This window comes from Aethalodelphis obliquidens, unplaced genomic scaffold (genome assembly GCF_003676395.1).
Source record: "Aethalodelphis obliquidens isolate GAN/ISIS:26980383/991018 unplaced genomic scaffold, ASM367639v1 scaffold5, whole genome shotgun sequence".
Lineage (NCBI taxonomy): Eukaryota > Metazoa > Chordata > Mammalia > Artiodactyla > Delphinidae > Aethalodelphis > Aethalodelphis obliquidens.
Genome location: NW_020837949.1, coordinates 22,745,878 through 22,758,049, shown reverse-complemented (window position 1 = coordinate 22,758,049; position 12,172 = coordinate 22,745,878). Strand labels below are relative to the sequence as shown.

The window sequence follows — 12,172 nt, the reverse complement described above, 5'->3', positions numbered from 1 at the left end:
GGGCTCTTTGAAAACAAATCCATTTTGGCTCAAAGAAAAAGATTGGTTGAACTAACTATAACCAGTTGGCTACTGTTAAGAAAAGAAAATACAGTTCTTTCCCTTTAGAAAGGGGAAGTAGTATAATTTTTTTCTTTGAGTTGGAAGAAAACCAAAAATTTGAGTACTTCTCTTAAGGAGAATTTTAGGGGGTTTTGTTGTTTGGTTGGCTTTTTTCCCCTGACTCGTCCTTAAAAGCTGAAGGGGCATAGGGAGAGGAGAGCTATTCTGGGTAGAGTTAGGACTCCAGTCTCAACCTTTTTCATCACTGCCAGCCAACCACCTGCTGCTTGGGTAGATTAATAGATGACAGAGGTAGAGAAAAAAAGAAACTGCTAAATAATATTGTATGTATGTCATTCCTTTCCCATTCAAAATCCTAGAGCTAAGTAAGAACCCTTAAAGATGTTATATTTGGTATTGAATTAAAAATATGTACAAAAAACAGTAATAATACCAGGTATCATTTACTGAGTGCTTAATTACTTTATGCCAGCATTGCACTAAGCACTTTATGTACATTATTTTATTTAATCTTCTCAACAACTTGATTCTGACAAATCATGTCTGCATATTATATAGTCTGCTTCATAGCACATATTACAACCATATAGAAAGAAAAACTCTAAATAATTAATTCTGTAATTAGTTATTTCATGTCTGACTCACCTACTAGACTGAAAATCCCATGAAGGCAAAGACAATCGATATCCGTCCTGTATGCCCAGCACTTAGACTGTGCCTGGTACATAGTAGATGCACAATAAAATTCATTGACTGAACAACTGAATGTGTGAATGACTGAATACATGAATGAATTAACAACCCTATGAAAAAGGTTCTGGTATCACCTCTACTTTATACCCAGAAGCAGAGACTGAGACTTCAACCAAAATCTCTCTGACTCCAGAACACTTAACCACTGTATTTAAATGGCTATTAGGGAGCATAAAAATCATCATGGCTCTGGAAAAGGATTTGAAATTTCAGGATACTCTGAATGTGAAGACTTTCTTCAAAAGCAACTTTTCTATAAATTTGGATCAGGATTAGGATGGCTGTTATCTTTCTTCTCCCAGGTGATAGAAGCATGGTTCCCCTAAGCCTCCGACTCATAAGCCATTTCTGAGTATTGATTGGTGAAACAGGTGACTGCCCAGGAAACTGTTTCTGGGCTCTGTTGCCAAAGGTACTTTGAGCTCTCACTCACCCTAGGAGGGAGAACCATAGACTTTTTGTACAGATTATCTCCTTTCAAGAACAAAAGTCCCTTTGGGGATTTATTAATTCCCCCACCTCCCCGGGTGCTCATGTTCTTTCTTGTTGCCTCGTGTTAGGACTTTGCTCTAGGGCAGTTTTCCAGCTCCAAGAGAGACACTCGGGCCCCTGCTGCCCAAACATTCTGTAGCACCATGCTTGATTAACTGGGCAAGGTCAGACTTGCCTTTTACAGCCCTCCCAGAGATAGACCCTTTGCTAAGAAATCCCAGAAATGCCTTAATTCTCTGGATATAAGTAGATCAGGAGACCCTAGGAGCTCTGAGCTTTTATAGCTTTCTCCCCTTAAAAATGATGGAAGTACTTCTTATCTCATTGAGAAATATATAATGCTTTATAGACAGTGCTTTATGTCCCCAACCTTCCTCCCCCCAAAACCTTGAGGACTGCTTAGGAAGAAACTATCCTCAGGAACTTAAACATAAATCAAAGAAATCATCCAGCAAATGATTAGCAACTACAGAATTATATGAAGACTAAAAAGACCTCAGTCAAACATGGGAATGGCAGCAGCCGTAGCTGCCTATTAGCCACAATCAAAAGTCGTAGACCTTCCACCCTCTAGTGTATGTTACTAAATGGATTAGTCATCAGAGCATTTAATTATACTGAAAGAGGGTTTATCTGCTTCTCTGGGAATCTAAAATGCCTAATGCAGGACCCACTGAGGCCAGCAAGAAGGGAGAGCACACTGAATACTTCATTGTCAATGTCTAATTGGGTCTGCAGGCATAGTTCAGCCTCATCAGAGCCAGTCTTAAAAAAGAAAGCTCTGTTTTGTCAGACAAACACTTTTTGTGTGGTTCTTAATTACTTTCCCATGGGTTCCTTGTTTTCTAGGTCTTATCTGTTCAGTTACTGTACTGAAACACAAATTACATCAGGTGTTTGAGCAGCAAGCAGAGAAGGGTAGCTGGGATCCCAGAAACCCATAGGTTAATCACCATGATCATGCATTAAGAACTTGAACCTATTGCTACAGTGGTATAACCTCTCTCTTTTTTCATTTTCAAGGACTTCTGCATGTTCTGAAGATAAAGTTAGCCTTAGATTCCAAGTTAATGCTACCCAGGGGGGATGTCTTTGGCAACGTCTCTCAGCTTCCTCTTTCTGGCCTGCGGATAGCACTTTCCATGGGTGGTGGTTGAGACAGCTCCTTGGTGCCACTTAGGTGCTTGCTTACCAAATGTGTAAATTTACAAGGTGCTGGATTACTAGAAAAGCCTCAGTTCACTCCACGGTTTGGAGTTTTAGAGGAATCCATTTTTTCCCCTAAAGGTATTTTATTCTGTCATTCCAGCTGCTTCATATACAGATAGCTCTGATGATGAGACATCTCCCAGGGACAAGCAGCAAAAGAACTCTAAGGGAAGCAGTGACTTCTGTGTCAAGAACATCAAACAGGCGGAGTTTGGACGAAGAGAAATTGAAATTGCTGAACAAGGTAAGGAAAATAAACACCTTTTCCTCTCAAGCTGCCATGTTAATTCATTTTTACATCCTGGGCTCTAGTAGTTTGTGAAATTTCAGTGTGATTTTGAAGAATACTTATAACAAAAGAAATATGGGCTCAGGAAGCACTGTGGGGAGGGAGTAAACTCTAGAGGGTCTAGAAGGAACAAGGAAGAGGGGGAGAGAGACTAGATAAGGGGGACTGGGATATAGGGAATTAAACATTGGACCATTTACCTCTGGAAGTCTCTTATAACAGAAAAATGAAGTTTAATGTTTTGATCCCTTGAGAAACTTAATCTAACAGAGAACCTGTTTGGGGAAGGATCTTATCTTAAGAGAGTACATTTTTCTGTTATTCTTTACCTCTCATCCCTCCTCTCTAAAATTGCTACATGTGTATTGGGCCTTTTCAGAAATGCCGGCACTGATGGCTTTGAGGAAGAGAGCTCAAGGAGAGAAACCTTTGGCCGGAGCCAAAATTGTGGGTTGCACACACATCACTGCTCAGACTGCTGTGAGTCCTTTTCCTTTCTCTACATAACAATAGTTAATAACAGCCACCAGCTATTGAGGGCTGGCACACTAGTTCAGAGCTTAACAAGCGCTCATTAGCCTTCATAATGGCCATGTAAAAGCACATATTCCTGTTTCCATTTTATAAATGAGGAAGCTGAAGCTCAGGGAGTTTAAGTAATTTGTCCAAGGTTATACAGCTAGTAAACCACAGAATCGAGATTTAAACTTCAATATATCTGATTCCCAAGCTTATTCTTTCTCGTCTTCTCCACTGCTTCCCCTTATCTTCCCTTCCTGTGTCATTTCTACACAGCACCTCTGTGTTAGGCTGCTTTCAGCTGCAAATAAGAGAAAACCTGATTCAACCTGGACTGTACATAAGGGAATTCATGACATTACGTAGCTAGAAGTCCAGAGGTAAGGTGGACTTCAGTTGAAGGCTCTCAGGGCTCAGTTTTATCTATCTGTGATTTTCTTGGAGCTGCCTCCTCTCTGTGCTTACTTCATCCTCGGGCTGATAGCAAGATGGTTACAGCTGTTTAAGCCATCCCAGACTGACATGAAGAGGAAGAAGGACCATTTCTTCCTCTCTCCCAAGAGCAAGGAAACCTTTCCCAGAAGTCCTCCAGGGTACTCTGTCATGACACTGAGCAGAACTGGATCACATGCTTATGCCCCACCAGTCCTGGCAAAGGAACTGGGGTTTCCATGATTGGTTTAGATCCGTAATTTTCACCCTTGTCAGATTCACTGACCCTTTTTGATTAAAAAATATGTTTTGCAATGGCCCAGTATTTTATTAAAATGAAATTCAGATATAGCATAGCTAGGTACATATAATTTTTAAAAAATAAATGTAAAATCTTACTGAAATATGAAGGAAGAATAAAAGGAAAGCAATTTATAATAAAATAATGTGTATTTCAATATGTAAGTGCTTGGGTACAAGTAGAGTTGAATAGTCAGATATTTGTACTTACTTATAGCATTATTTGAATGTGAGTGCTACAAATGTGTATACATAAAATGTGTTACTGGTTCCATAGCATCAGAGAAATATTGCCAAATTATATAATTTTCTGAAATTATAAACAACTTTTTGTAAATTTCTGAATAACAACAATATCAAAAATATGAGTTTTCTCTTGGTTTATACACTTGTTGCATTCTTGGAAAAATTATTATTGTTTTGTATTAAAACTACAACAATACCTTTGTTGATATGTAAAGTGGAATAAAGTTCTAAACTCAGGTAATTATAAATAGATTTCTCACTCATGTGAACTTTTCATTGGAACACTTGAAAATTATACCAGATATGGCATGGTTTTTTTGTTCTAGGAGACTATCCTACACTTTTGAAATGTCAAGATCCCTGGCCCTACCCACTAAATGCTAGTAACACTCCCCTACCAATTACCGTGACAACCAAAATGCCCCCACAGTTTTCCAAAGTTCCTCTGCTGAGAACCACTGACTTAGAGTTGTCATCATCAAAGATGTGATACATATTAAGTTGCCAACTGTAATGAGACCACTACAGGAAATCAGTGTATTAAGAAATTGTCTGGACTCTTTTATGGGATTTATAAGATCCAGGTCATTTGTATGACTAGATCTCTTCCAAAAGATTGTCTTGTAAGCACAACACTATGTGGCCACATTCCTTATTCAGAATAGCAGAGATTCCTCAAGGCACAGCTACTGTTAGCATCTTCCCTGTGAGACTTTTCTGGGTTATGTGTTCTCTGAGGAAAAGGATACCTTGGTACCCCAAAATTAGTATAATAAATTGAAAAGCTATCACTTTTTGGAGCTATAGACTAATGAATCAAGGCAGAAACACTCTTGGAACCTTTTTTGGACTTCCCCAGTCAGGGACATGAGACTTCAGTGTGGTGGCTTAAAATAGTTAGTGCTTCTGTACTGTCTCATGTTGCTAAATTACATCTAGTTTCTTTTTTACCCCCTGGCTCATAAACATTACCACTCTTCAAGGTTACTTTCTTTTTTTTCCTGAATGGAGTAATCAAAATTAGTTTACCAATTTTAATATTATTTTATTGTTCCCTCCCCACATTTTTCTGTTTCCTTTAAAAAAATAATTACAAAGGAATTTTGCTTTTTTTTAATCTCTATTTTATTTTTCTGATTACAAAAGTAATTCATGTTCATTCTACAATATTCAAGCATTACCACAATCTATAATGTAGAAAGACAAAGTCTGCTATAATCCCATGCTCCAGAAATAGCTATCATAGTTAACAGTTTCCTGTCCATGTTTCTAATAGACTTGGATCTAAATATTTATATTTTTTAGGTGTGTTTCCATAGTTCCTTCCAACCAGATTCCTTAGCTACTCTCTCTAAGCAGTAATGATTTAAAGTCAAGTTAAACCAGCTTCTGAGCTCTGTCCTTCTCCCACTTCTACCTGCCTTCACTTCTGCTTGAGCCCTAATAGCCAGCAGTCTTGACTCATAGTTCTTTAAATAGTTCTTATATTCTTGATCCCAGTCACTTTTCTAGTTAATTTATATTACTTTGTAGGTAAGTCTCAGTATCATTCTCTTCTTTGGCACATTGAGGAATCCTAGTTATAGAAATTCAGAAATTCTTTAAGGTGAAAATTAAAAAAATTGGATTGGTTATTGAAAGGTACAGAAATTAAGATATAGGGCTTCCCTGGTGGCGCAGTGGTTGAGAGTCCGCCTGCCGATGCAGGGGACACGGGTTCGTGCCCCGGTCCGGGAAGATCCCACATGCCGCGGAGCGGCTGGGCCCGTGAGCCATGGCCACTGAGGCTGCGCGTCCAGAGCCTGGGCTCCGCAACGGGAGAGGCCACAACAGTGAGAGGCCCGCGTACCGCAAAAAAAAAAAAAAAAAAAGTAAAAAAAAGAAATAAAGATATAAGAGTAGTTCTGCTGTGGCCTTTGACGAATTATGTGAGAGAGTTAGCCTAGTGGAGTTGTTTGCATGTATTTTTTTTTTAATTAGAGCATATTTTTAATTAGAATTTTTATTTTGTATATGAATATTAGAAAATACAAATTTTTTAAAATGAAAATTATCAGTACCCAAAGTTAAGCACTGTCAGGAAATTTTAAAACAAACTTTGTCACCAAAGATTTATCCATGTTAAAAGAGCTCTTAATCGAAGCAGTAGGGTGGTACATTACCTTCTTTTTTTTTTAATATTTATTCATTTATTTATTTGGCAGCATTGGGTCTTAGTTGCGGTACGCGGGATCTTCGTTGCAGTGTGCGGGATCTTTAGTTGCGGCATGTGGGATCTTTTTAGTTGCGGCATGTGGGATCTTTTTAGTGGTGGCATGTGGGATCTAGTTCCCTGACCGGAGATTGAACCTGGGCCCCCTCCATTGGGAATGCAGTCTTAACCATTGGACCACCAGGGAAGTCCCTATACTACCTTCTTATAAAGAAGCCTATCTCCATCTTACAAACTGAAGTGAAAGCAAGTCAGGATCAAATCAGTGGATTAAATTTATTTTAATAATTTTAAAAAATTTGAAATATACACAGATTTATAGAAAAGTTGCAAATACAGTACAGATAACTTTTTTTTCTGAACCATTGAAGAGTAAGTTGCCAGCCTTATGATGCTCCCACAAATACCTTAGTGTATATTTTCTACAAACAAGAACATTCTCCTGTCCAGCCAGTACAACCATTCAAAATTAGGAAATTAACATTGATTCATTATTGCCATCTAATCCTCAGGTCCCATTTGAGCTTCACTAATTGTCCCAATAATACTTTTTTATAACCAAAGGATCCTGTCCATAGTTATGGGTCTCATTTAATTGTTATCTCTTTAGTCTCCTGCAGTGCTGGATAGTTCATCAGTCTTTCCTTGACTTTCATGACCTTGACACTTTGAAGATTATAGACAAATTATTCTGTAGTATGTCCTTAGTACGTAGAAAATGATGCTGTGCTTTTTTCATTTAATCCTATCAGATGGCACTTGTTTTCGATTTGTCCCATAACTGATGTTCATTTTGATCCCTTGATGGAGGTAGTGTCTGCCAGACTTTTCTAGGGTAAAAGTTATTTTTCCCCTTTTGTAATTAGTAAGTATTTTGTGAGGTAGTAATACGAAACTGTGTAAATATCCCATTCTTCATCAAACCTTCCAATTATTCATTCATTTATGTATTTTTATTTGTGTGGAGTCATTGTTTCCTATTTTATTTAATGGGTTATAATCCATTACTATCATTATTTATTATGATAAAAATTGTTCCAATTTTGGCCAAGAGGAACCCCTGAAGTCTTGCTTCTGTGCCTTGTCTCTTGACATAACCCTTTCATTCTTTGAGCACTTCCTTGCTTCTGGTACAAGATGATCTAAGCTCATTTTGTACCTTCCCTGTCCTATCCCTGGAATCAGCCATTTCTCCAAGGAGCCCTGGTTCCTTTTCCTTTTAGTGGATCTGTACACTAGTGTACTCTTTGCTATTGGGATATCATTGTTCCTGGATCCTCTTTCATTAATTTTCAAAAATAATTGCCCATTAACTCTTCATATATATCTTTTGCCCTGTTCTCTCCTTCTGTAAATTAGGCCATTGATAGTATCCCATAGATCTTAGATGCTCTCTTCTGCTTTTTTCCCCCACTCTTTTTTCTTTCTGTATTTCAGTTTGGTGATTTCTATTGATCTATCTTCAAGTTCACTGACTCTATCCCTAGATATGCCCAGTCTGGTGATAAGCCTAATGAAAGAATTCTTAAATCTGATCCTGAAAAAAAAATTCTGACACCCCTTAGCATAAATATATTAATCATAGTTAATTGAAAGTTCCTGTCTGATCAAACATCTATCTCATCTCAGAGTCTGGTTCTCTTGAATACTTTCCTGACAATGGGTTGGGGGTTTTTTTCACTTTTTTTGGCGTGCCTTGCAATTTTACATTGAATGGTAGTATATTATTTTCATTATTGTCATGAATTGGGCTGGATTTCAATTCTGTTGTTCCGTACCAAAGGCTACAAATTCCCCCAGGCTGCAGGGCTCTCGTACTCCTCAGTGTTTGCACTTCACCTTCGGGCTTTCAGCCGCTTCTGCACATGCTTGCCACAGGGGGGCTCTGTCTTCAAGTGCATGTCCCCGCTGCAGCACACGACTGCTACTCCTTGTTTCCTGGAGCTAGGCTCAAGGTGAGGGCAAGTGGGGTTCTTAGATTTTCTGGTCCAGTCTCGGTGTTAGGCAGGCCTCTGTGAGGGTAGGACTTTTTCAGTGTTCCTGCCACTCCTCTCTGTAGCAGCCAAATTTTGCCTTGTATTGGTGGTAGGTCTTGAGCAGAGATATTTTCCTGTCCCTCCTGGAGAGGTAGCAGATTTTTACTTTGTATCAATGTAGGGTCCTGGGCCCAAGAGGATTTTCTGCTACTCCCCCAGGAGCAGAGAGTTTTTGCTTCCACCCTTCCCCAGAAGCAATAGCTCTTTGCCTGGTCCCTGGTGGCAGGCATAATTCCTGCTCCTCTTGCTACAGTTTAAGGCTTTTGCTTCCTATGAGAGAAGACTGTGGAGATGTGCCGAGGTTTCATGCTTATCTTTGAGCACAGCCAATCAGCTCCCTGCCCGCAATCTTTCTTGTGAACCCTGGTTGGAAGCCCCTAGAAAAGAGCTTGCGTGTGAGTATGAACTCTCCTTGTGCCTGGGGCTACAAGAAGTTCCAAACTGACATACTTTCCCACACTCAGCCTTTACTAATTCATTAAAATTTTAGCTAATTTTTTCTTACCGTGATGTATGGCAGCCACCTCTTCCTTCTGTGCTCTGACAAGGGTGAAACAGTGTTCCCTCTCTCCTTAAAGGGATTTGTTGCTCCTTGGAGTTCCTTGGTTGCATTATGACCTCAGCTCTTTGATGTACTCAAGAAAAGTTATGGTTTTGTAGATTATCCAGCTTTTTCTTGTTGAGGTGGAAGCTTCTCTTGCAGCTTTCTACATCCTAAGGAGAAGCAGAGCTATAAATTTGTGGTTTTTAAAAAGATGTTTGGCACTGAAAGCCTTGGTTTAATTAAATCTTACAGGGAGGCCCAATATGTTAAATGAGTAAAAGCATACAGCTCAGCTGGAGCCTTCCCCATGCCTACCCCCAACCCTTGCCCGCTTCTCAAAGTATTGAAGTTTCTGTAAAGCACAGTTTGAAAATCATGGGCGTTAGTTATTCCTAATGTACTTTCTCATTGTCAAATATATAAACTTAATCTCCTTGACCAATTGTTTGGCCCATGCTTGCTCATCTCCTGCTTTCTCTTTAATATAGGTGCTTATGGAAACTCTGGGCGCTCTGGGGGCACAGTGCCGATGGGCTGCCTGCAATATCTATTCCACTCTCAATGAAGTGGCTGCGGCTCTAGCAGAAAATGGTAAGATCTTTTGTGTGTTCTCTTTGTCTTTGACTAAAGTTTCCAAAAAGTTCCATTGTTTCAATAAATATCTGTAAGGAAAGTTGACATTTAAAGTTGTCTTGAAAGAAATATTCTTTTTTTTTTTTTTAGTTGAAGTATAGTTGATGTACAATGTTGTGCTTGTTTCAGGTATACAATAAAGTGATTCACTGTATATGTGTATCTATATCTATATATCTATCTATATATATCTATCTATCTTTTTTTCAATTCTTTTCCACTATAGATTATCATAAGATATTGAATGTAGTTCCCTATGCTATACAGTAAATCCTTGTTGTTTACCTATTTTATATATGGTAGTGTGTATCTGTTAATCTCCCCCTTCCCCTTTGGTAACCATAAGTTTGTTTTCTGTGTCTGTGAGTCTTTCTGTTTCGTAAATAAGTTCATTTATACTATTTTTTTAGATTCCGCATATAAGTGATATCATGTAATATTTGGCTTTCTCTGACTTAATTCACTTAGTATGATAATCTCTAGGTCCATCCATGTTGCTGCAAATGGCATTATTTCATTCTTTTTTGTGGCTGAGTAATATTCCATTGTATGTATACACCACATCTTCTTTATCCATTCACCTGTTGATGGACACTTAGGTTGCTTACATGTCTTGGTGGGTCCCTATTCTTGATGACTTTGCCCTCCTTCTGGGCTTCTCTTGTTAAATATGATCGAGATAACTGTGTTGCTTTACAGTCACAAATATCTTCTTATGTCTAATATTCCATTATTAGTTAATGCTTTGCCTTGTCAGAGCACCAGTGAACCTTATTCACTGTCTAAGGTCATATGGATTAGAAAAGAAAATGCTTCAGGCATAATTTTGTGGTCCGACTGGTTTTCAGCAGTTAATGTTTGGTGCTCTGCTTCAGCGGTAAACAGGACTTGACCTGGCAGATTAATATTTGATAACAACAGCCACTGACACTTGAAGGACAAAAGAAATAGAGAAGTTTGGACTTTGCCAGTTTCTTGCCTTCACTCTCTGATAGCCCAACACAGATCAGGATACCAAACACTTGCTTCAGAGCTATTGAGAAATTCTGGGAAAGCTCTATAGTGCATGCATACCTCTCTTTTTGCAAGCACTTTGAGCATTTTATTTGTTCTTTCATTTACAGTCATTCATTTGTAAAATTTTTATTAATGTATAAAATATGTATAGAAAGTACACATGTATAAACATATGGTCCAATTAATTGTACATATACATTCATTTCTCTTTTTTTTTTCAACAAATGCTTATTGACCTACTTTAAGGACAAATGAGAGTGTCTTTGCCCTCAGAATCTTATATTGTGGTTAAGAAGAAAAGACACATATATAAATAATGATAATACAAGGGCATATATGATAATGCCACAACAGATCATAAACCCACATTTAGTATACCAACAAGGGGCTTATAAAAGTTCAGATTCCATGTGAGATCACTTTCAGCTGAGTTATAAGGCTTCCTTAAGGAGCATGATACTTAACTGGGTAATGAAGTGTAACAACATTTGAACAGAGGGAGAAGAGTGTAAGAGTTTTCCTGATGCAGAGGATGGGATGACTAAAGTATAGAAACAAGAAAGATCAAAATGTAGTTGGGAAATGATGAGAATTCCAGTTGGACTGGATGAAGAAGTACATATCTCTGGTTTCTTCTTTTTTGCCTTTAGTCATACTTTTAGCATCTGTCATACCCTTGGCCCTTTTGTTTGTCCTCTTTGGTCTAACAAGAGTGAAATGACCACCAAAGACAAAGACGAGTATAAAAGGGCTGAAGACAATACTAATCAGTGAAGAAAGTCAACCCAAGAAGTATAGCAGAACGAGAGAGCTTGGAATTGGGGAAAACCAGCATCTCCTTGCCAAAATTTAGGGTCAGCCCTTTTTTCAGGCTTTAATGGTTTCTCTTTGTTCTTTTTTCTCAGGATTTCCTGTGTTTGCCTGGAAAGGAGAGTCAGAAGATGACTTCTGGTGGTGCATTGATAGATGTGTGAATGTGGAGGGCTGGCAGCCAAACATGGTGGGTTAGATCTCTGCCAACACAATTCTGTTGGGGCCTGGAGGTACAGAGAGGGAGAGTGTGGTCTGGGAGAGGGTTTCCCAGCAGGAAGGAAGGCAAACGCTTCCTTTTCCGTCTGATGTACCTGGGCTTCCGGTAGAACTAGATGCTTATGCTTAGGGCATCCCAAGAATATTCAACCTCTTTATAGCCTCAAAGTGCTTTTCATTGTCAGTGCTGATCTTAGAAGCACTCATATTCATCAGCAACATTAAAATACTGCTCAGGGTTCACACATGACTGGTTAAAAAGTAAGATTAATGAGTTACCATCCCCTACCACTGCTTACCACCCCCCCCCCCCCCCCCCCCACCCTGCCCGACAACATCAATGATTAAAGCACACACACGCACACACAGCTCCTATGGTACTTAGCTTTCTTTCTAGA

General features: G+C 38.8%; 1 protein-coding gene across 5 annotated transcripts in view; it reads left to right on the top strand.

Moving 5' to 3' along the window:
- Nucleotides 1-12,172, top strand: part of AHCYL2 (adenosylhomocysteinase like 2) — a 170,400-nt gene that overhangs the window by 124,274 nt on the left and 33,954 nt on the right. For all 5 annotated transcript variants that reach the window (XM_027101958.1, XM_027101957.1, XM_027101962.1 and 2 more), the window contains exons 3-6: nt 2,618-2,761; nt 3,186-3,286; nt 9,584-9,686; nt 11,651-11,745. In XM_027101958.1, the coding sequence (XP_026957759.1) occupies nt 2,618-2,761; nt 3,186-3,286; nt 9,584-9,686; nt 11,651-11,745 (443 nt within the window). The remainder of the gene's footprint in view (nt 1-2,617; nt 2,762-3,185; nt 3,287-9,583; nt 9,687-11,650; nt 11,746-12,172) is intronic.